At 37.6% G+C, this 27,451-nt stretch overlaps 1 protein-coding gene across 1 annotated transcript in view; it reads right to left on the reverse strand.

Moving 5' to 3' along the window:
* CNTN3 (contactin 3) overlaps positions 1-27,451 on the reverse strand; it is a 402,513-nt gene that overhangs the window by 11,870 nt on the left and 363,192 nt on the right. The window contains exons 14-20 of the mRNA XM_037800451.1: positions 27,004-27,121; positions 25,906-26,064; positions 25,654-25,803; positions 24,119-24,189; positions 22,884-23,118; positions 20,516-20,631; positions 9,375-9,561 (exon numbers count right to left, since the gene is read on the reverse strand). Coding sequence (XP_037656379.1) covers positions 9,375-9,561; positions 20,516-20,631; positions 22,884-23,118; positions 24,119-24,189; positions 25,654-25,803; positions 25,906-26,064; positions 27,004-27,121 — 1,036 coding nt within the window. The remainder of the gene's footprint in view (positions 1-9,374; positions 9,562-20,515; positions 20,632-22,883; positions 23,119-24,118; positions 24,190-25,653; positions 25,804-25,905; positions 26,065-27,003; positions 27,122-27,451) is intronic.

Raw genomic sequence — 27,451 nt, forward strand, 5'->3', positions numbered from 1 at the left:
GGGAATATGAAGGAAGAGGGGTGCAGGCAGAAAAGGGAGGGATCCTTAGATACCAGACATACAGTCTTAAATCTTTCAGAGACGTTTTGTATATAATCCTGATTTATTGACTGATAGGGTAAATTAAATTATTGTTTTAAATATTTGCAAATCCCCTGCTCCACCCTTAGGATTATGCTTCCCTACCTCATTGAGGTCAGGCTTGGGCGTGGAACTTGTGGTGCCCCAGCCCAGAGGAAGACATACTTCCCCCTCTTGTGGCATTTCACTGACATCAGTCTTGGTCATTTGACATGTTTCAACCTATGGAATATGAGCAGAAGTGGCATGTGCCACTTGCAAGCAGAAGCTTTACAAGTCATTGAAAAGCATAATCTCACTGTTTTCTCTGCCATGAGAATGTCCCAGTGAGTGGCTGCTCCTTCATTCTGGGTTCTGGGGTGAATATGGCATGGATCAGATCTGAATCTCACTTGTGATGGACATGTAGTATAAATGCAAAATAAACATTTGTGATTTTATGCCACTGAAGTTTGAGGGTTTGTGGTTCTGCAGTCTAGACTAGCCTAATCTGACCGACATAGCTATTAACCAATAGTCTAAATAGTTTAGAAGCAACAGAATGAATTTGTGTAAAGGCATGGAAGCAAGTACTGAGGTGAGAATGGGCAGGAAATAGCTAATAGCCTATCTCCTATGACTTCTAATTTTACTCTTCATGTTCTGTCCTCTGTGGAAACCCAAACTAGAATCGGTTCCAAACTTTATCTGACCTAACTTGATTGATGGACTATATTTTGAATTTTTAAGAAATCATTTCTCAATTTCAGATCTGATAGTTTCCTCTGTCAACTCAATTTCTAATGCGGATATTATACTGAAGTAGACAAATGGTAAAAACTATTTTATTTCTGTTATAAAGGTGGCATATCATTAGATTTATATCATAATGCTAACTGATAGCCTATAAAATTATTTCAAATGCTACATGACAAAAATAATACTATCTGGAGAAGTTTTATTATTATTGTTCTTTTAGCACCTTCTATGATTTCTTCTGTGGATTTGATTATTAAACTTTTCAACATAAGCTTTTTAGATTTTACTTATCTGCTGTCACTTGCCTGCAAACAAGTTATTACTATAAGGCTGTTGATTGGATGAATCTAGGATTATAAGACATGTCTGCCAATAGGAAAATGGCTAAATAAATGTTGGTGTAGTGTTGCAATAGAGTACTATATATATATTAACATATTTATGAGAAATTATTAATGGCATGCAGAAATTGTTACAATTTATAGTAACTAAATATACAGCATAATCTCCACTGCCTAAGAAAAACACTCTACAGAGCAAAAGTCTGGAAAGAACAGTCAAAGATATTAAAGATGGTATATTTTCTTTGTGATAGGATTATGGAAAATTTTTATTTCCTCCTCTACAACTTTCTTCTTTCCAAATTTTCCACAAATAATATATTTTCCTTTATATAATAAAAAGTAGAGGTTCCTAAAATAAATAATTTTGTACAGAGTTTTCAATGCTGATCTCCATAGTGATGACAGTGAAGCTGGCATTTACATTTAAAATATAGAATTTTAAGAACATGTACTTGCTGTGATTAATTATACAAAATTCAATATATTTCTCAACTCTTTTCCTAGACCACCTGATGGTAATTAGATGACATAAGTGATAAGTGCTTATTATCACTAGTAGCTAAGAATACTTTGCACTTGGACTTCACTTGAGAAGAATATAATCAACATTTATAATTAAACTGCTTAAGCAAGTAGCATTGTGCAGAAATCAAGTAGCAGAAAGCCAGTTTCTCTTAAATAATGAGGTATATTTGTCTTGGAATTACCCACACTATTTTACTAGATCTCAGTCCTTATCATAGGAAATCTAATCAATTTTTAAAAACAAGACAGAAACATCTATTTCTAGACTCACTGGCAACAACTCCAAAAATACTGGCCAGGGGGCTCCAACCTCAAAAGTCAGGAAAGATATACTTTGTTTTCAGTGACTGGAAATTTCCTTGACCAAAATTTCTCCTTCAGTTAATGAAATTATTAGCACTTGCAAACTCCAAGCAGAAACATTTACAATTGTCACCAGGATTCATAGGCAAAAAAAGGTGCCAAGGTCCTTACAAAGTAAAGTTCATAACATTCACACATTTGGCCAGAGGTATTACTGGATTTTGTATTAGCTGAAACTTTCTCTTTGAATTCTGGTAAAGTTCAACATTATATTGTTATCTTTCTTTGGAGCTTACAAAGTCAGGAACAAATCTGTTGAAGTCCATACACAGGGAAAGAGCAACTACCACATCTGAGGAACATACATTAATAAAGCAGTGTATTCCAGTGTTGTGTGTGTGATCTGTGCTATGTCAGATGTGTGCTATGTGATACACAGACAAGTCACCAAATAACATTTGGTTACCTAGAGAGAAACACCCTTTTAGTTTTTCCATTACCTCAAAGGAAAAGTTGGATTTGGGGGCTATAAGTCTTTAATATTCCTCTAATATTAACATCTTAAAAAACGAGGGAGCAAGATCAGAGTTTTGTACATTCAAGGGTATTTTGCTAGAATTTAAAATGGAGGGTAGGTTTTTTCATTGTTTATTATTATTATTATTAAATGTATAATTTTGTTGACATCTGTTTATGGCAATGATACTGGTTTTCCATTACTCAGATAAGTAATGGAAATTAGTTCCCATTTTTTAAAATTTAAATAAAAATTACAGGTTAATTTTTAAGAAAAATATTGGGTACACATTATTAGGAGAGGCCTACAGAAATGGCAAAAATTGATATGGTGGATCATATATAAATTGTGGGAAATGCTTCATTAAAATGTATCCAGAGCCATGTCTTAGAGTAGAGGATTGCATAATTTAATTGTATATACAAAAATCTTAGAATTTTCAAATTATGTGCTTGAAGCAATATCCATTTTATCAGAAAAACTGAAATATTCTGACTCAGATAATTTTAGTGTTTGTCTTACATATATTTCCTTTTTATTTCCTGAAGATACACCTAATTGGTTTCCTTAAACTCAGGCAATTGATTTTGGCTAAACTTACATGGATGAGTTTCTTTTTCCACTTGTGAAAGCAAAGACACTAGTGTGAAACTAATTGTTCCATTTAATGTTACTCTATTTTCCCAAGTGGATAAAGATGTACAATAATCAGTGAAGGCATAAAAAGATAGGCTCCCCCTTTGTTCCAAGAGAGTCTCAGCATGGGATCCAGTCCAGACCAATCGAATTTTTCTGCCAACTGACTACAAAAGCTGGTTCAGGATTGGACATCAGCCTAAGCTGAACCAAAGAGAACTCTACTTGGCCCTGAGTGGAATAGTAAGAAAGGAGTTGTCCATGTTTTCCAAAGCATTTGGTTGAAAGAAAATTGCCCTTCAGGTGCTATTGGCAATCTTGTTATGAGGAGGGACCCTATAGAAAATAATGCAACCATGGACCAGAGGCAAGAGATGGAAAGAGTAATCATGTATTCAACAAATACTTACTGGGCACCAGCTATGATCCCTTAGACATGGGGCATAGAGTAATGTTCAAAACACATTTGAGGCAACACATTTGCCTCAAGAAGCTTAGATTTCAGTCAGGGCAGACTGGGGAAGAGAAAAATAAAATAGATAAGTATAAGATGTAATATGTTTGGTGGCTCTATCTAAATGCCGTACACAAGACTAAAGCAGGGAAAAAGAGAATGTGAGGAGAAGGGCTGCAACCTCAAATGTAGCACTGGAATGAGACCTTGAAGAGATGGGGGGACGGTGTTACATGGGTATCTGGAGGAAGAGCTTTCTAGGCTGAGGAAACTGCACATGTAGAGCCTTAAAATGAAAGAAGAACCAAGAAGAACAGTAGGAAACGAGTTGGAGCAGGAATTGGGGGACAGATTGTATGAGGCCTTGTCAAGCATTTAAGGATTTGGCATTTATCAGGGGTGGGATGGAAAGCCATGGGGGGTTTTCTGCAGAGAAGTCAAATAATCAGCATCACTCTGGCCTAAGGGAAGGAAATGGGTTGAACAGTAAAGGGGCCATTACCCCAATTCATGTGAGAGATGGATGCCGCTTGTATCAGGGTTTCAGCAATGCATGCTGTAAGAAGTGGTTGACTTTGGATAAATTTAGGTCAGATTTTGGATTAGTTGTACATTATGAGAGAAACAGAGGAGATGATGGTGACTCCAAGATTTCTGGCCAGTGCAATGAAATAATGAAATTGAATTTACTGAGACAGGAAAGATTGTAGAAGGGACAAGTTTTCAATGGAGTGAAGAAGCAACCAAGAACTCAGTTTCTGAAATGTTCAGTTTGCGATCCTATTAAACAATCCATGAGGATGTTGTTTGAGTGTCTGAGGCCAGCCATGCATAAAACCAAAACTATCACTGAAATTTTCAGTCATATAAACAAGAATCTTTGCCCTACGGATTACTTCTTGCAATCTCTGAACAGAAAACTCTCAATTTTTTTAGATGTCAATGAATTTCATCAACTAAAAGCCATCTGCAAATTGTCCATCAGTCCCTTTAGATAAGAGCTAGTTCTCTTTGGGTTGCAAGTGACCCAAATTAGACCCAACTTTTCAGAGGCTAACTAGTGTTTAACTTAGAATCGGGTTTTAAAAACACAAGTATTTTAATATGAAAAATTTAGTGTTAAATGGAAGCTAACACACTTAGTTTAAGAATTCTTGTGATAGTTCAAGTAATCAAAAATATCTCCCATGATCTGTACTGATATAAAGCCTTGCTTATGAAATTCCATAATAACAACGGCATGAAACCTGCACATTTTAAGCACAATGATAGAGAACTACAGCATGTGTTTTGAATTCATAATGAACAGTCTAGAGGACACATATTTTATTAATAACATTGTTTCAGGATGCCTGCTTCTTTAGGTTGCATTCATTTATTCAGCTATCCATTCAACACTGAGTGGTTACTATGTAATGCATTTGTGCTGGACACTGGGGCTGGGTGGACAATACTAAGAGGGACTCTTTCCCCATAAAGCTTACAATCCAGAGGGGTAGACAGGTGGCAAGCAAGCAAACAAAAGTGTTACTTTAGTTCTTCATGCCTGAGGCATGAGGATTAATTCACCTCATAGCAATGAATTTATCAAAATTCTTAAAAAAGATTTGAAGCTAAACCAATGTCAAAACTTAGGATAACTATTAAGAGCTACCATTGGCAATATTAGAAATGGTTTTAAAATGTACTGCTTTTTAACAATGTACACATGTCTGTAAAGAGGATTTTAATATGAACTTTGAAAATTAACAGATGCTCTTTACATACAATCTTAAAATGCCTAGGGGTTTTAATTATCCATATGAATTTCCCACCCAATGTAGGAAACTTTTTCCTAATAACACTGTTAGATCAACATCCATATTAGTTGAACTGAAGCAATACAAATATATTATTTTGAAGGGATTTTATTCAATTGTTGGAATTCCCATTAGACTACAGCTCAATGAACTCAGGAGTCTGGTTTGTCTTTGATCACCTCACCCAGTTCCTCAGCACAGATCAAATTCTCCATAAATACTAGTATTAAATGAATCATAAATATTCTAATTTTGTGGTTGAAAAAGTATAGCACAGTGATTAAGACTATCTCTGGGTTTGGACACCTATCCTGCCACATCCTGGGTGATCTCAGTTGGTCATCTGTAAAATGAGTATACTAACTGCTTTTAAGTCATGATGCTGCTGTGAATATGAAGAACCCATACTTAAAATGTGCTTGGAACAGTGACTGGAAAGTGCTCAGTAAGTGTTAGCCATTATTATTAGGTGGGACCGTGTCCCCGCCAAAACAGTGAATGTGACCTTATTTGGAAAAAGGGCCTTGGAAGATGTGATTAGTTAAGATGAGACCAAACTGGATTACAGTGGCTCGTGATCCAGTATGACAGGTGTCCTTATAAGAAGAGGAAATTTGGAACAGAGACAGACAGACAAGGGATGGGGGAGAACGCAGTGTGACCACAGAGGCAGAGACTGAAGCACAGCAGGGACAGCTGAGGAACGCCAAGGATTTCTGGCAAACATCAGAAGCTAGAAGAGGCCAGGACATCTCCCCCAAACAAGTTTCGGAGGAACCACTGGCCTTCCAGCCTCCAGGACTGTGAGACGATATATTTCCGTTGTTTTATCACCTACGTTTTGGTACTTTGTTAGGGCAGTTCTACGAAACTAAGCCATTAACATCACTGTTATAAGGCACAGATTTTCAGTTTAGATCGAGTATTTATACACTGTCTCTAAATTCTAAAGGAGACTTGCTTCTTTTAAAATTTTATTCATTTTACATCATCATAATATTGCTATTGATTTAAAATATCTTTTCCTTCTGCCTTCATCATTCACTCTGCCCTCCACTGATCTCACCATGATGTCACACTGTGTCTCTTACAATCATAATTTCCTAGCATGTCATCATATCAGAGGAAAGAGCCAGATAAACTTGTTTGCATATAGTTTTGCAATCAGAATTTTTGATTGATGCTGTGCTTTGAATGTATAAATAATGATGCATATTTAAACCTTACTAATTCAGAACTCTTTTTGAGAAGACTAAACATACTTAGGAAAGAGTTATAAATACAGAACATTTTCAGTTTAATACTTCCAAACACACGTGCTCCCTGGCCTATCTGCAATCATGCATTATGAATAAGGGATTGGGTCAGATTTCCCCTAATAATTATTTAAGGATAATGATTAATTCTCACGTTAGGTGGCTGTTTGCAAATGGATGCTACTAAAGGGATTAAAATGGTTTGTTGCTAAACTCTTGCTTTGCAATGCTCATTAGTAAGTTGGTGGCCAGACTCTCTTTTCTATAGATAATGCAAAGATAAACATTTGAGCTTCCCTGAATCAATTAACACTGGCTAATTAAAATCCAAGATAGAAGAATGATGTTTGCCATAGATTCTAAATAATATACAACAATGCTAGCCAATTATATTCACAATGTTGAGAATAAACAGAATAGGTATCTTTTTTATTACTAGAGTTCTTAGCAACAAATGTATGTTATAACAGATTGGGAATTATAGAAGAAATGTAGAAATGCATTAATAAAATTGACAATCCATCATAATAATTGTCTCATTTTTATATAAAGCCAGTTAAGCAGAGACTTTTAGTGAATTAAAAAATTCTGAAAATAAAGGGAAAAAACGACCAATTGTCTGTAAGTAAAATTAATATATCATTGTGCTAAATTTGCCTAACCTCTCCATTCCCCACTTTTCTCACTTTAAAGATAGAAATAATAATGGTACCAATCTCATGTGCTGCTATGGGGATTAAATATGGGAATGCACATAAAGCACTTGAGATGCAGAATATTATAGATCATGGTTAGCAATTTTGATGGCAGTGATGGCAACGCAAATGGTTGTATTGTGAGCAGGTGGCTATAAAATACAATGACTAAATATACATTTTTGCTATCAGGCTAACTGAAATATATGCAGGAGTCTATGAAATTGCAGAATACTGACTTTCTTGTATATTAATTTAAAGCCAGGTTAAGTCTAACTCATAATTGGGACTTGTGAATGTACCTGTGAATACATAGCTAACAGACTCAGTTTGCCAGGTAACACTGACATCTCTGGTTAAAGATTTTAAAGTGTCAATATATTCATGTGGACCAACATTTTCTGATGACATTTTAAAGTACATTGTCATCTTTTGAATAATGTAATAAAGAAAAAAAGGGAAAAAATAACTCCTGACTTCTTGTCCTGAACTTTAATTTATTCATACTTATCTGAAATAATCAAGCTTTGGCAAACTGAAAAAAGATGAAAATAAACCCAATTTTGCTTATAACATTGTAAAAGAAAAATGGATAGATTTTATTACTGAACACCCCATACTAAGTATGCTGGTTTGAATGTATTATGTCCCCCAGAAAAAGCCATATTCTTTGATGCAGTCTTGTGGGGCAGATATTTTGGTGCTGATTAGCTTTGCATGGAAATGTGCCCCACCCAACTATAGGTGATAACTCTGATGAGATATTTCCATGGAGGCGTGGCCCCACCCATTCAGGGTGGGCCTTGATCAGTGGAGCCATATAAATGAGCTGGCAAACAGAAGGAACTCAGTGAAGCTCTGAGTGACATTTTGAAGGGGAGCTACAGCCAAGAGGGACACTCTGAAGAAGCACAGGAGCTGCAGATGAAAGACAGTTTGAAGACAGCCTTTGAAAGCAGACTCTTGCTCCGGAGGACCTGAGAGAAGACAAATATCCCAAGTGCAACTGAGAGTGACATTTTTGAAGAACTGCAGCCTGGAGAGAAACATCCTGGGAGAAAGCCGTTTTGAAACCAGAACTTTGGAGCAGACGCCAGCCAGGTGCCTTCCCAGCTAACAGTGGTTTTCTGGACCCCGTTGGCCATCCTCCAGTGAAGGTACTCAATTGCTGATGTGTTACCTTGGACATTTTATGGCTTAAGACTATAACTGCGTAACCAAATAAACCCCTTTTATAAAAGCCAATCCATTTCTGGTGTTTTGCATTCCGGCAGCATTAGCAAACTAGAATACTAAGGTTTTCCAAAAAGTGAACATTCATTTTCTTGAACAGGGTCTATACCCAAAGATTTAGGGATATAATGAAGATGAAGACATGTGTGGTTCTGAGTTTACAAGTATTTGGAATTAGACTTATATTGATCATTAGAATTAATTACTTGGGTTGTCCATTTAAAATGATAAAGAAGGCTGCCATTTAAAATGCAAATTATTTTTCAAAAAATATGAATAATACTTGTATATGAATATAAATAGAAGCATTATTCACAATAGCCAAATGACTGAAACAGCCCAAATGCCCATCAATGGATGACAGATACACAAAATGTGGAATATCCATACAATGTAATATTACTTGGCAGTAAAAAGGAGTGAAGTATTGATAAATATTACAATGCGAATAAGCCTTGAAAACATTGTGAAGAGAGAAGCCAGATGCAAAAGGACAACTATTGTATGATTCCATTTATATGAAATATCTAGAATAGGTAAATGCACAGAGACGGAAAGCCAGCTTTCTTGTTAGTTGCCAGGGACTTGCTCTGGGGGGTGGGGAATGGGAAGTGACTATTTAATGGGGATAGGGCTTTATGTGGGGGTGGTGCAAATGTGCTGAAACTAGACAGAGGTGGCGGCTGAATAATGTACTAAATGTCACCAAACGCACACTTTAAAATGGTTAATTTTATGTTATGTGACTTTCATCTCAATAAAAAAATACTTAAAAAAATCAGAAGACACATACGTGTTTTCTTGGTGGTTGCATTAACTGTGACACTAAAAGGCCCGGAACCAGCGCTGTTGTAAGCCCGGACAGCTGTGTAATATGCCAGGTTGCTCTTCAGGCCGTGGAGTCTGGCTGATGTCTCGCTTCCTGCCACTTTCACTTTACTTGATGATTCCTCTTCTTCTCCATTATTCCAGTACCGCACCTGGTGGACAGAGACATAAACCATGCACATGGTTGACAAAATACTGCCCTTGACATTAAGTGATTTTAGTTAAAATGAGCACTGTAGTTTATTTATTTTCAATAAATATTTACCAAGGACTTACTATGTGCTATGTGCTGCATTAGGTTTTGTGGCACAGCAGTGAAAAGACAGAAAAGAGACTTTAGGAGGAGGCGGATGATAAAGTGGTAAACAAATGAACCAGATAAATTCAGAGAGAGTAAATGCTAAGTACTACCAGACGACAGAATTATAAATGGAGGAATTAAGGGAAAATCTGCATATCTAATCAAGTGAGCTGTTCCCTTTCTCAGCCTCTAATCAACTCGTAGCCGGAAGCTCAAATCCAGAATGTTGGCAACCAGGCTCAAACCTCCTTGCAGTGGAGGCTCCATCTAGGAGGAATGGGAACTATAAGAGAAAAGAGATCAATAAGCCCACTGGCCACTGGATTGTCCTACAGTGACGGTCAAACGTATATAAGACCAACTGTGTACATGGAGCTGCTGCAGAGAAAATGCAGGCAGTTAAAACATTTAATTTTAAATATAAATATATGTGAAAATATTTACATATTTCATTATTCAGAATCATGCAAGCTGACCTGAGACTTCTTATAAAGATATATCTGTCTTTACAGGATAATATACATATGTGTGTAGATAGATAGTAAGTTAGTAAGACTATTTCAGAGAAAGAGGAATAGGGTAGAAAAAAATAAGATAAAGACATGTTACTTTGATGCCTTAAATTGATGCTGTAAAGCTCTGCTGTGCTTTGCTTGAAAATTTAGGTTGTCACTACATTAAAAGAAACAAACAAACAAAAACACCCAAACGAGCAATAAGAACAACAACAAATGTAGCAAACACATGGCTCAGGAAAATTTCAATGATTACTTGTGCTTAGCCCAGGTTTTACAATTTGACCATCTAAAGCAGAGGGCAGGCAGTTAACATAAATATGTAAAGCAGATGGGTAAATATTAAAAGCATTGGCATCTTTCTTACTTTTATGAAGAAATTTGCTGTCTCCTGCTTCTCCTGAAGTATGTATCCTTCTTGTTCTGACTTTCATTTATCTACTCTTGATAGAAAAATATGAAAACAGGAAGCCATTTCCATGCTATAAGTAAATGGCAGTTTGAGCACAATGAAAATGACAACTAATCCTTGGCTTTGGAATTACAGAGGCAGTAAGGACTCGTGTGGCTGTGCAAGCTGGACAGCACAAGCTCCTACTTAATAATGGAGCCTTTCACCGCCCTGGTTGATTGGAGGAAGGTGGGCCCAGTGTTGACAAGTTCATACACAGATATGTATTTATAGATTCTTTTATCTATAAATATATGTATGAGAAATAAGAACTACAATTTTAACCTGAAAATTTAAGGTCACCTCAATTTTCTTAAAGGTACCATGTGGACCAAACAAAAAGTGTTTGTGGCTGCAAAGAGTCATGAATTTCGGTCCTCTGAGCAAAAGGCACTAGAAGATAATGTTTGTTTTCTTAATGTGCAACTTTTTCTTCCTTTCAAAAATTAGTAGTAAAATGTAAATCTCAGATTTCCAATAATGATCCCAAATTAGCAAACTAGTATTGTACTAGAGCAATAGTCCTCTTTCCTCCCCCCTGCCCCACCGTGTTCACATACGTATGTGCATTTTTCTGGGAAAATAGTTATTAACTTCTGTATGAATCTCAGAAGGGGGCTGTGAGCCCCATTTGATTAAGATTGACTTGAATGTGTAGTGTCTAAGGCTTTAAAGCATCAAACTAACACCAAAACTTGAAAATGACATTTTAGAAAAAGAAAATCCACAGATCTGACAGACCCCATTTACCATAGTACAAATATTTTATTCATCAGTTAAAATAAAATAACATGCAGAATTGTCTTTAATAAAGCCACAGTGAAGAAAACTGTTCACAGATGCTAAAAGCTCATATACATTCTAAATTTACCAGTATCAAACACCATGGGTACCGTTAGGTTTAGATGATACCAAAAGGATTAGACGTTTTCCATGCCCTTGGGAGCATGGTTTAATTATTAACTAAGAAAGATACATAACCAATTAATTACAATAAAACATGATTAAAAAGCATGAAAACTTGTGTTCTTGGGATATACCATAGATTGGGGAAAAGCTCATAAATACGAGTTAATATAGTCCTTACTTAAAAGAAGAGAGAGGTTAAGTAACTTAAACAAGGTCATTGTGTCACACACATTATAATCTTCTTAAATAGCTTTTTAAATAATTAAAACATAACAAACGTAAACAAAGCAGTGACATTTTACTTGCAATTTTCTATATTGCATTCTTTAAAAATTTGCCCAAAACTATGTAGGTAAAGGTAGATCATGAAAAACAAAAAAAACAAAAAAAAACCCAGAAAGGTTGAAAAGCTAAAAAAGAAATAAGAAAGGCAAAGACCCCATTTTCTCTTTCAGTTGTGTTCTGGGTTTAAATGAAAAAGGACTTATAGTGGCTGGGAGGTATGTAACCCAGAAAAACATCACAATCCATTCTTGTGGGTGTGAACTCATTGTAAATAGGGTTACTTCAGTTAGAAATGGCGCACGTGAATTGGGGTGGGTCTTAATCCTATTATGGAGTCCTTTATAAGTGGAATGAAATTCAGAGACTCAGAGAAGAAAGCAACAGGGAACAAGCTAGGCGTGAACAGGGCTCAGAGAAGCCAAGAGAGGCCACTGTGTGCACTACCATGTAACAGAAGAGCCAAGGACCAAGGATTGCGGGCAGCCAGCCCCAGAACGCCAGTCTTCTGAGTGAAAGCATTGCCCTGATGATGCCTTGATTTTGGACCTCTTCTAGCCTCAAAACCATGAGTTAATAAATTCCCATTGGTTAAGTCAAACCATTGCAATGTATTTGTTTTAGCACTTAGGAAACAAAAAAGGTAGTACACCTAAGAGATACCCACTTTATAGGTACAACCACAATACTGGGACGGAGAAAGGAAGTTACCTATGCTGAAGGAATAAACTCTGGAAATATAATTGGGCAGGAAAGTGTTAATGTAAAGTGAACACAACAGGAAGACAGTGTCTACAAAAGATGAGCAGAGATACAAACACCACCAAGCCCATAAGGAACCCCACTACCAATAGAGAAGGTCAACAGACATGTCTGTGGGAGACCTGTCATCCCATCTGGGGAACTAGCTGCAACACACTCATTTAAAGTGGATTTAAAAATAAGTATATTTAACATGTTAGAATTTATTAAAGAAGGAACTGGATCTATAATGCAAAAACAAAAACAAAAACAAAACATAGATTAGGAAAAAAAATCAAGCAGATTTGAGAAATAAATAAGCCAAAGCCACAGACCTGAAAAATACAATTATGAAAAAGAAATCAGTGGTAAAAAATCACCTAAGACCAGAGGGCAGAGAATAAATTACTTCTGAACATAACACAGAGAAAAATGAAAATGATGACAGCAAAGTTAAGAGACATTGAGGACAGAATGAAAAGTTCCAGTGTCCCAGAAGAAGAGATTAAGAAAAAGGCAATATTAAAAGAGAAAATGTCTGATAATTTCCCATAACTGAGGAAACATGGGAGTTTTCATACTGCAAATTCACTTGCAGTTTAGTATGGGAAATAGCAATGGAAAATCCACTCCGAAGGAAGGTGATTAAGATTGAATTGCACTTCCCAACATTTCTTCATTTCTACACACCAGAGGAATATGATTCATCTCCTTTAACAATTTCAGTGTGGTTTGGCTGCTAATGAATGTGCATGTGTGAGGGGAATTTTCTGCATTTTATTTTTTTTTTGATACTGAGGAAAGCAGGAGGATGTCAACATTGGAATAACACTCCCGAGGACGGGGCTTATCTGTCCCAGTCGTCACCAAAACTCCAACGCACAGAGAAAAGCCAGCACATACTAAACACTCAATAAATATTGTTGAATAACCTAACCAAACACAGTTTAAACATGCCTCCCTGCTTCCTACCACTAAGATACACCAAGCTAGATATTCAATTCCTAATATTCTAAATGTCTACTAAATACTGGAACTCTAATTCTCTTGAACAGAAAATATATATATTTTCTTGAGAACCATAAAACCATTTCACAAGTCAATGTATTTTTATCTGGGAAAGTAAACAGAAACAAATTTGAGGAATGTCATGCTTTAAAATGCTATCTCTATATCTTCAAGTGATTTGCTCACTCCAAAAACTAATGTTCCTACTGCGAGGAATCCTTAATACTACTGCAGCAAAGATTTTACTTAATTTAAAGTTAAAATGAAAAGTAGTTTATAAAAATGATGTATTGAAAAATGACACCTTTTTATATTAGCCAGTAAAATACAGGTATTGAGTCAGAAATACTATTTTAATAGGCTAAAATAACTATATTTCTGGTTAAAGATTTTCAGAGACAAATATTTCAACTTAGCTGTTAAGCCAGACACATTTAAATAAATATACATTTAAATAAATATAAGGCAGGCACAAATGCATTTGAGCATCATCTAGGAAGATGAATCCAGATCTATTTTCAACTCTTCTTAACACTGTTCTCAGCACTGAGAGCTGACCTACATAAATTATTTTAGTCTGGCTAGCTCCTCCTCTGGTTTCCCATTGGATTTAGCCAGTAGAAAGCAGGAGATGGGAGGGTAGGAGGAGAGAGAACAGGATATTTATTCTCCTGGATGCCCCAATGCTGAGCCAAGGTTTGGTAGGAACCTTCACCTAATAAAGAACACAGCTGCATTTGGACAACCAAATGGTATTTAGATAGGAAGAAAAAAAGAAGAGAAAAGCAGTAAGGAAAAAGGAAGACTTACCTTGCAGTAGCTTCAGCTACTGCTCCTTCCAGCATAACAACCCCCTATCCACTCCAAAGCCCTGCGATTTATTTACCTGATGTATTTTTGCCAGCTTTATATTTATTTAAGTGTGTCCCAACTGTCTATATCCAATTTTTCTATGTACATTAGGCTCACTCTAGAGTGAAGGATCAATTCTTTGCCCGATAGCAGGGAAGCAGACTCAAAGCATATGTCCTTTTTCCAGCATAAATTTCAGTCTCAAAAACAGCACTCAAATATTTGACATCTCTTCCTATTCTAACTAAAATATTAGGAACTAAACACATTCTGTACACGTGTTTGGAACAGGAGGCTGGACGAAGACATCGCTGAATTTTCATTTTGGCGTTCCACACGTTTTTAGTTAGGTCCCTCTGCCGAACTCTTTAAATTTGACTCGGCTCCCCCAAATATGCTAATATGCATTACTTCTCAAGTGTCGACTTCTGTTTCAATCACACATCAAGGTCATTCTCCCCACTTTTATTCTCTCACTACTCAAAATGACTTTAAAGAAATTGACTCTATATGACAGGCTTCGACTTTGGTACTTTCGTTCCTCAGACATTACCACCCATTGGTTTCTGCATCCTCTTCAGAACATCTTTTTCTCTGTCTCCTGTCCAACAGTGCGCAGGAAAAGATCCGAGCCTGAGTGTAATGGCTTAGCAGATGAAATAAATTGTAGCCCAGGGAAATGAGGTCCTCAACTACTGCTTGGTGAAATCAGGAAGAAAATCAGTCTAGATGCTAATGATGATGTGTACTCAGCATGCCACATGGCACACGATCAACCCTTACTGAGATGAGAGAAAAGGCAGGAACTATTAAAATTTTAAAGCCAAATTGGGGAAACTGCAACCCAGAAAGTTAGCCACAGGACTGATAATTACTAGGCCATTTTTTTTTCCAGATTAATTTTTAAATCATTACCGAAACTAAGAAAAGACATGTTTTCATCTTGGTACAATTATATAAATTATTTCTTAAGATCTTCCAAATTAGTATCTTTTTCCCTTAGCTTGTTCTCTTTCTCTTCATATTTACTGAGCACATGGGAAAGACATTTTTACTGGTGGTTCCCTTTTCAATTTGTATTCATGCTACATTCAATTTCTGTTTGCTACTTTTCACACAGATAGGCAAGATGCAATGCATTCTACCCCATAATTAATTTCAAGGAGAGTCCTCTTTTTTTCTTACTGCTCTTCTCATCTTTTTTTCTTCCTATCCAAATACTAGTATCACACCAGCAGCTAAAGAAACAACATCCATTAGGCACACACTGTGATTGGGCTATGTGCTTATATACCACGTCACTACAATCTTATTCCAAAGCCCAATATTCAAAACATAGCAAAGTGAAATCCTTGCATCTCTGCGGACCCCTTGAAAATGGCTGCTTTAACTTATTTAATTCTCAAATTATGCTGTGATTTATTTACTTCTGTTATCTCTATTTTAACTGAGCCTTGGAGAGCTTTAGCAACTTGCTCAAAGTCACACAGCAGTTAAGACGGAGGAGACAGAATGGAATTTGTTCCATTAATAGATATTTTTTGCATGCCTTGTATGTGTCAGATACTACCTTAGATGCATGTGATACATCGGTGAACAAATATGCAGTGTTCCCTGGCTGTGGACCTCATATTCTAATCTAGCAGGTTTGAACCCAGGTTTGTCTAAATTGAAAATTATGTGACTTTAAATAGAAACTTGGCTGGCCATACTAGGATTCTTTGGTTTTCTCTTTCTCAATCTCTCTTTCCTGACACAAACAACAGTGGTGTAATTCTGCTTTCTTACAGAACATCTTTATCCGAACAACTCCGTCTCAACTTAAATTTACACATTCAGACATCAACATCTACCTGCATCATGCTGTCAAAGAATCAATCACCATCAACTGCTAACATTCCTGTGGTGCTTGGAAGCCCATAAAGCCCATTTCTCTTAACTATGTCACAAAGTACCATCAGCTCAAGAATTATGACCCTGTCATATGGTTAGTAAAGGGTGATGCTATTAATGGTAGGTGTGCACCTCAGTCCACTGACTGAAGAATGAAAAATCTGCTCCTACATTTCCTTTAAGTAAATTGGATTTAACATTGAATCCCAATCTTGCTCAGCTAAAGGGAAATTCAACTTCAGTGACTCTTGGGGCTCACCTCCCAAAGCCTTGCCAAGATAACTTACAGTTACATTTTATTTGATCCCCTTAGTTTGGCTATTCTGGGCCATGCTTGCTGGAAGGGGAAATCCTTGCAAAATGCGGAAAACACAGCTTTTCACTCTTGTGATCTTGCCACCAACCTTGGCACTGCCAGGCAGAAAGGTATGAGCCCACAAGCTTTTCAAAGTCTCACACCTACTTCCTCCAAGATCAGAGATCTCTCTGTTTCTAAGGAAATGCCTCCTTTACTTTTCTATTATTTCCTCAGTGGCCTTTCGTCTCTTCTCTCCCTCCAAGAACCATGGAACAATTGCCTTAATGGCCTTAGATTCAAAGCTAGTAAGGGAAGTATCTTGCAGTCAACGTTTCTTGATATCCTTCCATAAACTCCTTTGAAGCAAGGAAGCTTAGAGTCAAATCTTTACTGGAGAACATTTTTGAGAATGTTTACTGGGAAATATATATATATTACTGTCTCAGAAATTTTCCTGAGACATGGCTCACACTTACTGATTGCTTAATATTATGATCCTGAAACTGTGCCAAGCCCATTAGATATTTAACCTCCTTTGATCATCTAAACCTCCTAATGAAGTTAGGCCTATTATCATCCACATTCTGCAGGTGAGGAAAATGAGGCTCACAGAGTTCATGTAACTTTTCCAATGCAACCAGTAAGGGGCAGAATGGGGAACTGGAGCAGGTCTGACCTCAGAACCACCTTCCACTGAGACTGTGTTCCTCCCCCTCCACGTACATTTCCCGCCAATGTCGCTGCCAACTCTGTCATCACTGGGAGCTACCGTTGGCTTCCCAGCCATCGTTCCCTGATTACCTACATTCGTGAAATTAAATGAAGCTTCCACCCAAATGTTTTTGGGTTCCTTTAAGATGATGAACAATTTGCTCTGCAGGATACATGGAACATGCATTTATAGATACAAGTATTTATGTGGTTTTAGTTTTTCATTCTCTCATTAAGTCTGGATGATTGTCTCTGATCTCAAGATCACTGTTTTTTTTTTTTTAAACTTTCATTTTCTTGCAATTTTATTGAGATATAGTATCAAAACATAGAGTCATCCAAAGTGTAAAATCCGTTGTTCGCAGTATCAACATATAGTTGTGCATTCGTCAACACATTCAATTTTTGAATATTTTCATTGGTCAAAAAAATAAATAGATCAAAATAAGAATAAAAGTAAAAAAGAACACTCAAAACAACCCATCTCCCACATCCCCCCTATTATTCATTTACTTTTTTGTCCCCATTTTTCTACTCATCTGTCCATACACTGGATAAAGGGTGTGTGAGCTACAAGGTTTTCTATAATCACATGGTGACACCATATAAGCTATATACTTATACACTCACCTTCGAGAAACCAGGCTACTGGGCTGCAGTTTCAGGTATTTCCTTCTGTGTATTCTAACACACTAAAAACTAAAAAGGGATATCGATATAATGCATAAGAATAACCTCCAGAATGACCTCTTGACTCAATCTGAAATCTCTCAGCCCATGAAACTACTTTGTTTCATTTGTCTTCCCCCTTTTGCTCAAGAAGGCTTTCTCAATCCCATGATGCTGGGTCCAGACTCATTCCCAGGAGTCATGTCCAGTGTTGCCATGGAGATTAACACCCCTGAGGGTAATGTCCCACTTAGGGGGAAGGGCAGTGTGTCCACCTGCCAAGCTGGCTTAGAGAGAGAGGCCATATCTGAGCAACAAAAGTTCTCTGGGGTGACACTTAGGCACAGTTATAAGTAGGCATGACGTCTCTTTTGCAGTAACAGGCTTCTTAAGGGCAAACCCCAAGATTGAAGGCTTGGCCCATTAAATTGGTAGTCCCCAATATTTGTGAGAATATAAGGAATTTGCACAGCGGGTAAATTTAATATTTCCACATTTTTCCCCAGTCCCTGAAGGGGGCCTTTCAAATACTTCTTTTTCCTATGACCCCAGAATTTCTGGGATATAGTGGGGCTTTACACTAACATGTACAAACAAACCAGATCTCACTCCCTAGTCAAGGTTCCAGGTAATTATAGTGTTTGAATAAACCGACCATACAAGATAAATTATACAGCATGCTAAAGAAAATAAAAATTTTCCACTAAATAAACATCTCTACCTTTGGTCTCACACAGGAGTTGAAGTTTTAAAATACAGTCCATATAATCCTCTATCCTTTAGTCTGATTTACCTCAGTGCTAACCAAGGCCATTTCATTCATATCTCTAATTGAAGTCTGTCAAGATCACTGTTTCTTAAATGTAAGTGTGCAGAAAGCAGTTTCCTTATAGAAACCTACTAAAAATGTAAATCAACAAGACTAATTCCTAGATGTATGGATTCAGTGAGTCCATGGAGGGTTCTGGGAGCTCAACTTTTAACAAGAAATACAGGTAATTCTGATGGTGGTAGTCCACAGAAGGACTACATCAGTGTTAATACATTTTGAAGTAAGCATTTATTTGGTTACAAAGAACAGAAACTCTCTCAAGGTAGTTCAAATAAAAAGGGAGTTTACTGAAAGGAATGGCAAGGTAATATTATGAAAAAGGATACAGCCAGGACACTTGAAAATAGGACCATGGTCAAGTAGCTATTCTATTTTTCTCTCTTTAAGGATCTATGGACCTTGATTTCCTCTATTCTTTAGGGCTGCTTTGGTATGTCTACTCTATCTCATTTCTGCAGACCAGCTTTGTTGTTGTTCTTTTCCATGGCTTTAACTGAGAAAGAACTGAGCCCTGAATTTGGCATAGTACTGCATAACACTCACTAACTGCAATCTCTATAATACCGTAAATCTCAAACAAGAATCTGATTGGCTCAGTTTAATTGTCCATGGATCAGCTGCCTTTGATCACCTGGTCATACTGTACAATCATCTGAGGCTGTGGTGGCAAGAGGAGGGGTATGTGGCCCTGTGGCTCAAATTGCCAGGGGAAGCCTGCCATCAGTCAGAAGTTATATGCCAGAGGGAAGTTTCCTAAGAAGATTGTTGTCGATGGGATGAATCACAGAATACAACTGCTCTAGCATCACTCTCAGAGAAATGTTGCCTTAGTTAATTTTCTTCTTGCCAGTTCTCTGCTCAAGAACATCTATGTGCTCCCTTAGAATCTTGTCCAAATGGTTTTTCTTAGCATTCAAAGTTGTGTTTGATGTGGCCCTCCTGTGCCCTTCTGTCATCACGCCGCCTAGAGGACCTTCTTCTGCAGGTGGGTCCTACTCCTTCTAATCCTCCAACACACCATGCCCAATACGGAAAGCTTATTGACTAACTTTTCTTTTGGAGCCTTGTTGATCCTTAACCACCCTTATCCAGCACTCCAACATTCACTGTTTGAGTGACCTATTCTGATGCTCATTACATTTGGTCTTGTTTTATCCTCTGTCTCAGATATCTGTTTCATCTTGTTCCAGCAAAGAGAGAGTTTTTGGAAGGCAAGAATTATGTTACAAATACCTTCTTTTTGACAGCTGAGAAAAGAATCCCCAAATGTAACAAGGCCACCCTGGAGGTAAGACAAAGTGCTGGAGGAAGGTGACTTTCTATTGACATAAATCTCCCACAAACTTGAAAACTACAGCTCAGTCTCACTCTCGTTTTTTAGTCAACTCATCTAAAAGACTTGGTCCACATGACGCATGATTTCCTTTTGTTTTACTAAAAAACTTTCTTCCCCAACTGAAGTTATTTTCATTTAACTTGTGCTAAATTAAATATCCAGTAATAATTAGATGGGGCAATGCACTGATAAAATGTCAACAAAAGTAAGATTTCATCTAAGATGTCAATATTAAGAATTTTAGAAAAAAAGAGACAAGGTAGCCTGGTACACGCATACATACACGAATTAATTTTATACGCAATTACCTCATAGCCAAGTAAATGTCCATTGCTCAACTTCCAAGGAATAGCATTCCATGAAACTTCAATTTCTGAGGAAGACAGGCTATTTGCAGACACCTGAGATGGAGCTACTGTTGGCTCTGTTTAGAAACAGAAATTGAAAAACAATTATAATCTTGGTAGTTAATTTAAAAATCTACTGAAGTTCTTATTTTAAAAATAAACATATTAAAAATACACAATAATTGGAAATTTGACCCATTCTTGAAAATAAAGACATTGGTCAACTGCTATTTCTTAGGAATAGATGGCATCATCACCACAGACTTTTCTTGGCTAAACAGTCGCAGAAACCTGTACTTCCCTCCCTTGTACTTCTTTCTTGGTATCTTCCTTTTCTGCCCTTTGTTCTCTCCACCCTGTCTTTATTCCTTCCTCCTTTTTTCTTATAGCCGGTGTCTGGGAACTCTTATGTCCACAAATGTTACTTAATTTTTAGCTTGCCAGAGGTCAAGGTCTACAGAGTTCATTTACTTGGTTAATATTCTGTGAGTTTTCCAGGTTCAGAGATGCAAATATAGATGACATAGAACAACCTCCAGGAGCACACTCTTTTGAAGGCATAGATAGACATGCACGTAGATAATTACACAGTAAGAAGATGTCCTTTGTAATAAACAACTCTTGGGGGCTTTATATAGTTCACTGTGGTTCTCCCCTCTCAGGGCACAGCTCTGATACAGGGATGCCCCAATATCCACTTCTGTGTTCCTCTGGCCATGGCTGATTGATACTGAGATAGACTCTTGGCCTAAAGATGGGCCTATTAGTTTCTGTCTATTGTGAATTTAAAACTTGGTTTGGAAAGACAGCAGGTACTTGGGGCCAAGCACACAAGCGCTCTGGCACTCCAGCGAGGCAGAACGAGATTCTAGTTTCTAAGTGCCCAAAACGTTTCTGAATAAGGCTCCTCAAGAGGTGTACTGTTTAAATCTTCCCTTGATTCTATGAGACATCTCAGTACATTTCTAATAAATCCCTTATTTTTCCTTTGGCAAGAAGAATCAGTGTCTGGTATTTGGAACAGAAAGACTGTTAGCCTACTCATTAGTGGGAGCAAGAGTAGTGACAGGAGAGGGAAAGTCAGAGGGGTAAAGAGGGTGAAAGGCTGCGGCTGTCCCTTTCTGACACCCCAAATGTCGGTCCTCTGGGTCCGAGGTGCACAGAGTAGGCAGTATTGGAAAGCTCTGTGGTTAATTGACATCACTCCCCAGACCCCTGATCTGTTCTTGTAAAGAAAATCACCAGCAACTCTTGGCAATAGGGTATGGTGATGAATGCAAAATCTCTTTGCAAAGAAGTCTATGATGCCTGTTTGTTTCTCTCTAAGCACTTAGTGAAGAAAGAGAAGACAAGAGTAATAGAGTGGGGTATTAAGAAAAACTGATTTACTCATAATTTTTAGGAATAAAGTCCAGACAAGCTTCAAAGACCTTTTGTAATTTACTACAAGGTCTGAAGGGGAGAGGAGAAACTGAAATCATGTTTCAAATGCTCAGTAATGGTTAAAGGCAAATACCTATGGTTCAAATACTAGCTCTACTTCTCACTGTATGAAGCCTGGCAAGTTTATTAACATCTTTCATCAAGCCTCCATTTTCCTATGTGTAAATAGGGAATAATAATAGCACCTAAATCTCATTTGAAAATTCAAAGTAATATCTGGCAGATGATAAGCATTCAATACTTATTAGCTCCTGCCATTTTTATTAGGTTGAACCGCATGAAATAGCCAATGTTTAGCTGTTTTTGATCTATAAAATCGCAACTGATTCCCCTAACACTATTATTATTTTCTGATGCGGACTTGGAAGAAAGTGTAGGTGGCTTAATGTTTGGGTATAAAAGACAGGCAGAAAGACAGAGTGGGTCTAGGGTGACATATGTATGTGTATAACAGATGGAACTCACATGCTCCAAACCCCTGCATTCCACACCTTTTGGACATCCTGATTCTGGTCCTCCGTTTCCATGCTGCTAACGTCTTTACCCAGGCCAAGAGAACCACTACACACCTTGAGACTAGGGCAGTGCCAAGGGAGTATCTCATTCGTATCACAAGAAGAACGAGCTCTCAGAGGCTGTGCCGTACCAGACTCATAAGCTGGAACTCAAGATGTATTCCACATAAATAGATTTTTAACTGATTTTTACGCCCCCTAAGAATTCATTGCGTCTTTTATTTCAAGTACATTACAGTTCTTTTTTGACCTGGACTGAGAATCTAACTACAACTTCTATCATTGCTCTTTTGAAGAAATATGTCTGAAGTTACAAAGAACTTCCAAAGCAGTTTTTGCAGCATAACTGATACATACAGTATTTTCCATACCTTCTTCTGCAGAGAACACTGCTGTCACTGGGCTAAATGGCCCTTCACCTTTGTTATTATAAACACCCACTTTAACTTCATAGCGTGAAAATGGCACAATGCTTTCATTCCTGAATACATATCTTGGGGTTTCGGGGGATGTCACCACTGTCTGAATCCAGTTGGTAGCCCCAAGAGGGCGGAAAGCAACAACATATCCAAAACCTTCACCATTTTGTAGTTCTTCAGGAACTGGCTACAAAAGAAAGGCATATTAAACCATCTTCGCAAATGACAGAGACAGAGTACAAGGCAAAGATGAGTGGAGCTATAATCCGTGGTCTTTTCTGAAAACCATCAAATAATCTACATTGCACTGGGTAGTTGGCTAAAAGAGAATTAAAACGTCAGTGGAACAGTCAGCTGCTTTTAAATAGACATGTCACTCTTTTTTATAGCCATCCAGATACTGAACTGGAACTTTCTGTAATTATTCAAATATCCGAGTATTTCATAGCCCCAATCTGAGTTCCTAATAATAAAATAAACTTTCAGGTGAACATATTTTATCTCTTATGTCAAGTGAAAATGATCTAATCCCTAATGTTGACTTTAGGGAAAGAAATAACACATTGATATGATAATTAAGCACAAAGAAATTTTTAAAAAAAGGATGAAGTAAAAACAGCTTATTATACTCAAAGCTCTATTTGGGCCATGTCAAATTTCCTACTGACACTCCAGTCCAATCTCAACTTCATATTTTTTTATCAACATCTTCAAATAATTCAGACAATTCTGGCATTTCCTGACTTTAAACATGCTCATTAAAATTTACACTAATTATGACACAAACCAAGGGCTGAAAGAATGGGCAGGAAGGAAATGGAGACAAGACTTAAACATATGATGGCATGAGGGTCCCTTGGCAGGAACGCACTGGGCAGTGTGGAAGGCCACGAAGGCAGGGCTCTACAGTCTACAGCCAGGATTTGACTCCCATCCCTGTATTTACCAGCCAAGTGACCTTTGTCACGTTGTTTCATATTTCTGTGTCTTAGTGTTTTCATCTATAAAATGTTGTGAAGATGAAATAAGAAAAATACATGTAAAATGCTAAGAACAGCGGCTGGCACAGAGTGGGCGTCTGAAAATATTAGCTACTCCCAGCCACCACCCCCAGCACCACCCAGGAGGCCAAGGTACACATGCAAATAGTACCACCCTGAGGGGAAGATGATGCCCCAAACACTCACATCCCAGGTTATCACCAGTTCAGAGCGGCTTCCGCCCCCTCCACTGACTTCTGAAGGAGGCACTTCGGGAACTGTGTGGACCAGAGAGACAGACATGAAATCCTGCTTGCATTTACTAATATTTAATTGAAAGAAAAGAATTCAATGTTGCTTCTTTTTGACATTGAAATAGGTTGATCATTGGCACATTACATGTATTTATTTATATGTGTGTGTGTGTTTGTATATACATACATGTATGTGTATATGTATATATAGTGAAGTTCATAAAAAATATACTTGCATGAAATTAATAAAAAAAGATTTAAAATCTCTCTAACAGTAAGACAAAAACGACTTGGTTGGAAGATACTTTTCGACTAACATGAAGGTTAACAAAACAGGAAAAAACCATTCACCGGGGCTGATGAGAAATCAACCTCACATGAACATTTAGCTGAGACTCTTCTGAATGAACACATAATTCCCCAAACAGCACTTGCTTTGCATAAGAACGACTCAGACTCAAATCCTGTTGGGGGTATTCTTTATGAACCTCACACAGGCATGGGATTTCTTGTTCACACTGAGAACTTTACGCTCAGTGACCCTATGACACAACTAGAATATAAGTTCCCTGAGGTTGGGTCTTTGTCATGCTCCACAACATCTAGAAAGTGCTTAGCACACAGCAGCTACTACATAAACACATGTTGTGTGAATAAACGACCACAGTGCCAAGGAAGACATGCTTCCTCTATTGCTCATGATGCTTGGCATAAACACTGTGGGCCTTATCCTAAGTAAAGCAACATTATTAAATTTATTGAACCACATTCCATGACTCCTATCTTAGCTCAGTTCTGCAAGTGAATATACAATTTCAAACATCATTCTGTTAATATTAATTAATATTACAGATATTGAAAAAGAAATCCCCTAGGTCTTAGATGTTTCAATAATGAGATACTATGCATAATTTCTAATTTTGAGTTTTAATGTTAGGAATTCTAAAAGTAGTTCTATGGTTTATATTAATAATTGCCTCCCATGGACATTTTTAACAATGATTTTTTTTCATCTAATTCTTGAGGAGCCAAAACATATCTATTCATCAATTGCTTAAGCTCATTCACAGAGCTTGGTGTCAGAATGACATTGCTTAGCAGCAGAACTCCCAAATGTTATTATCCTACCAATTTGTCAATGCTTGTTTCAAGTGATAACAGCACTTCCCCTGTTAACAGGATAACTATGTCAGATAGTAATTATAACCTTAAATGACAAAAACATACTCACTCAACATGCACTCATAATCATTTATGATAATCTGAATGCTTGGAAAATGTCACACTGCATCAGAATCACTTACACGTGTTCCTTTTGACAAATGCCATATGGCCAGTTCTGACATTAGAAAGGTCAGATAACTGCGACAAAGACAACGGATTATTGAGGCCAATCACTTGCTGGCCTGGAGACCAGGGCCAATGGAACTGAAAATACACTCCCCAGGAAACCTAGTAAGTCATTACTCAGAAAACAAAAACACTAACCTGCCTCTTCAGTTCTTACTTTTTCTGAGGGTAAACTGGGTTCTCCACCTCCAATTTTGTTGCTGGCTACAACCCGAAATTCGTATTCCACCCATGGGTTTAACTCAACTACAGTAGCTGTGTGTGTTTTCCCATCGATGACCTCAGGCACTACAAAGGAATATTTCAGAGTGTTGAAAATTTCAAAGTGTCCTAGCTTTGACTTGAAATCCATTTTATAGGTGCCAGTCACATTCACCTCTCCCCTATTACCTGTGGTGACCGTTTGCCAACCCACAGAGAAGGGTGTCCTGGCCTGGACAGAATACGATATAACTGGGCTGTGGTTATCCGTGCCTTCTTTCCAAGAGAGTTGGGCTGTTGTATCTGTAATTTCATCCACCTTCACATTTCCTGGTGGTCCAGGTGAACCTAAGGAAGACAAGAAAGCAAACAGTGGCTTTAACACGAAGAAAGAAGCGTTTCTGAGCCTGGGACCCACTATCTAAAACCACTGCTCACAGCCAGACCTTTGAGGACACTTTCTACATATGGGAAGCAATTTCTTAAATGTCATCCTCTTCTACCACAGTGAAGAATATGTCACATGACCGCTTCAACACCTCCAGCTGAACCCAATTTCACAAGCACTTGGGGAAGAGGCCATTTATGTGGCAATAAAACCACCATGTTTTTTTTTTCTTTTTTTTTAACAATCATGTTGTTAGATCTTAAGTCTTGATATGAGGCAGTAATTCCCAAACCATAATACTCCATGATTGCAGATGACGCTTCCTTTTTCCAGTATCTTCAGCAGGATTGATGTACTTTCTCACCTCCAATGTCCTTTTTCTTTAATCCATTGGTGCACCTCTACAGTTTGTTACCTAGAGTGGGTTTTCCCTATGATGCACCTGGTCATTTTTTAGCACAGTAGCAAATCAGTACCTTAGACAGTAGCCTAGGTTGGCAACTTTCCTCAGGTATTCCAGATAATCCCAATTTTTGGAAGTACACACATACACACAACACACACACACACACACACACACACGCACACATGCACAGTAAATTCTCTCTCATATCAAATATAATCATGGAGTTAATGAAATGCTTAAAAACACATCAGCTTGGCAGTAGCTGTGGAACGCCAATTACAGTGAGAGCTATTTGAGGGGCAGAACTGAGATTTCTCCTTCTCTGAATCAGCACCTATCTTAATTGTCAGGTCCTTTGGTCTATGGTAGAAAGACAATATCAATGTTGTCACGCACATACTCATGTACTGTCTCATTGTGATTTTCCTCCAAGAAGGGATGCAAAGTTAAGAATGTGAAGTTAAAAAAGCACACTGAGGCATTAAATGTTTACCTCTGACTATGAGGTCAGCAGCAGATGAGACACTGTCCACCTCTGTCTGCACCATACAAACGTACTTTCCACTGTGCTTCAGCTGAATGTTTCTGATCATTAAATCACCAGATGAACTCTGTTGGAAAAACAGGTAATGATCACACTGTTGTTTTGAAAACACACACAATCTTCAAGGCTGCGGTCCATAACAGTATTAGGATAAAACCCACATTTAGAGAGAAAAAGTAGGTAGTGACAGACAGAAGACTGCTACAATACAACATTTGAAAATAAAAACAAGCTAAAAACCACACATGACCGCAGATGGATTTTTCTCTACCCACATAAATGGCAAGCATTCCCCTGGCATTTATGGTTTCAAACACAAACAGGGGCAGAGATGACAGTCTCAGACTCTCTTTACTTCCACTAAGGTGACATTTCTTATTTTATATCCACTGCTCAG

Source organism: Choloepus didactylus, chromosome 1 (genome assembly GCF_015220235.1).
Source record: "Choloepus didactylus isolate mChoDid1 chromosome 1, mChoDid1.pri, whole genome shotgun sequence".
Classification (NCBI taxonomy): domain Eukaryota; kingdom Metazoa; phylum Chordata; class Mammalia; order Pilosa; family Megalonychidae; genus Choloepus; species Choloepus didactylus.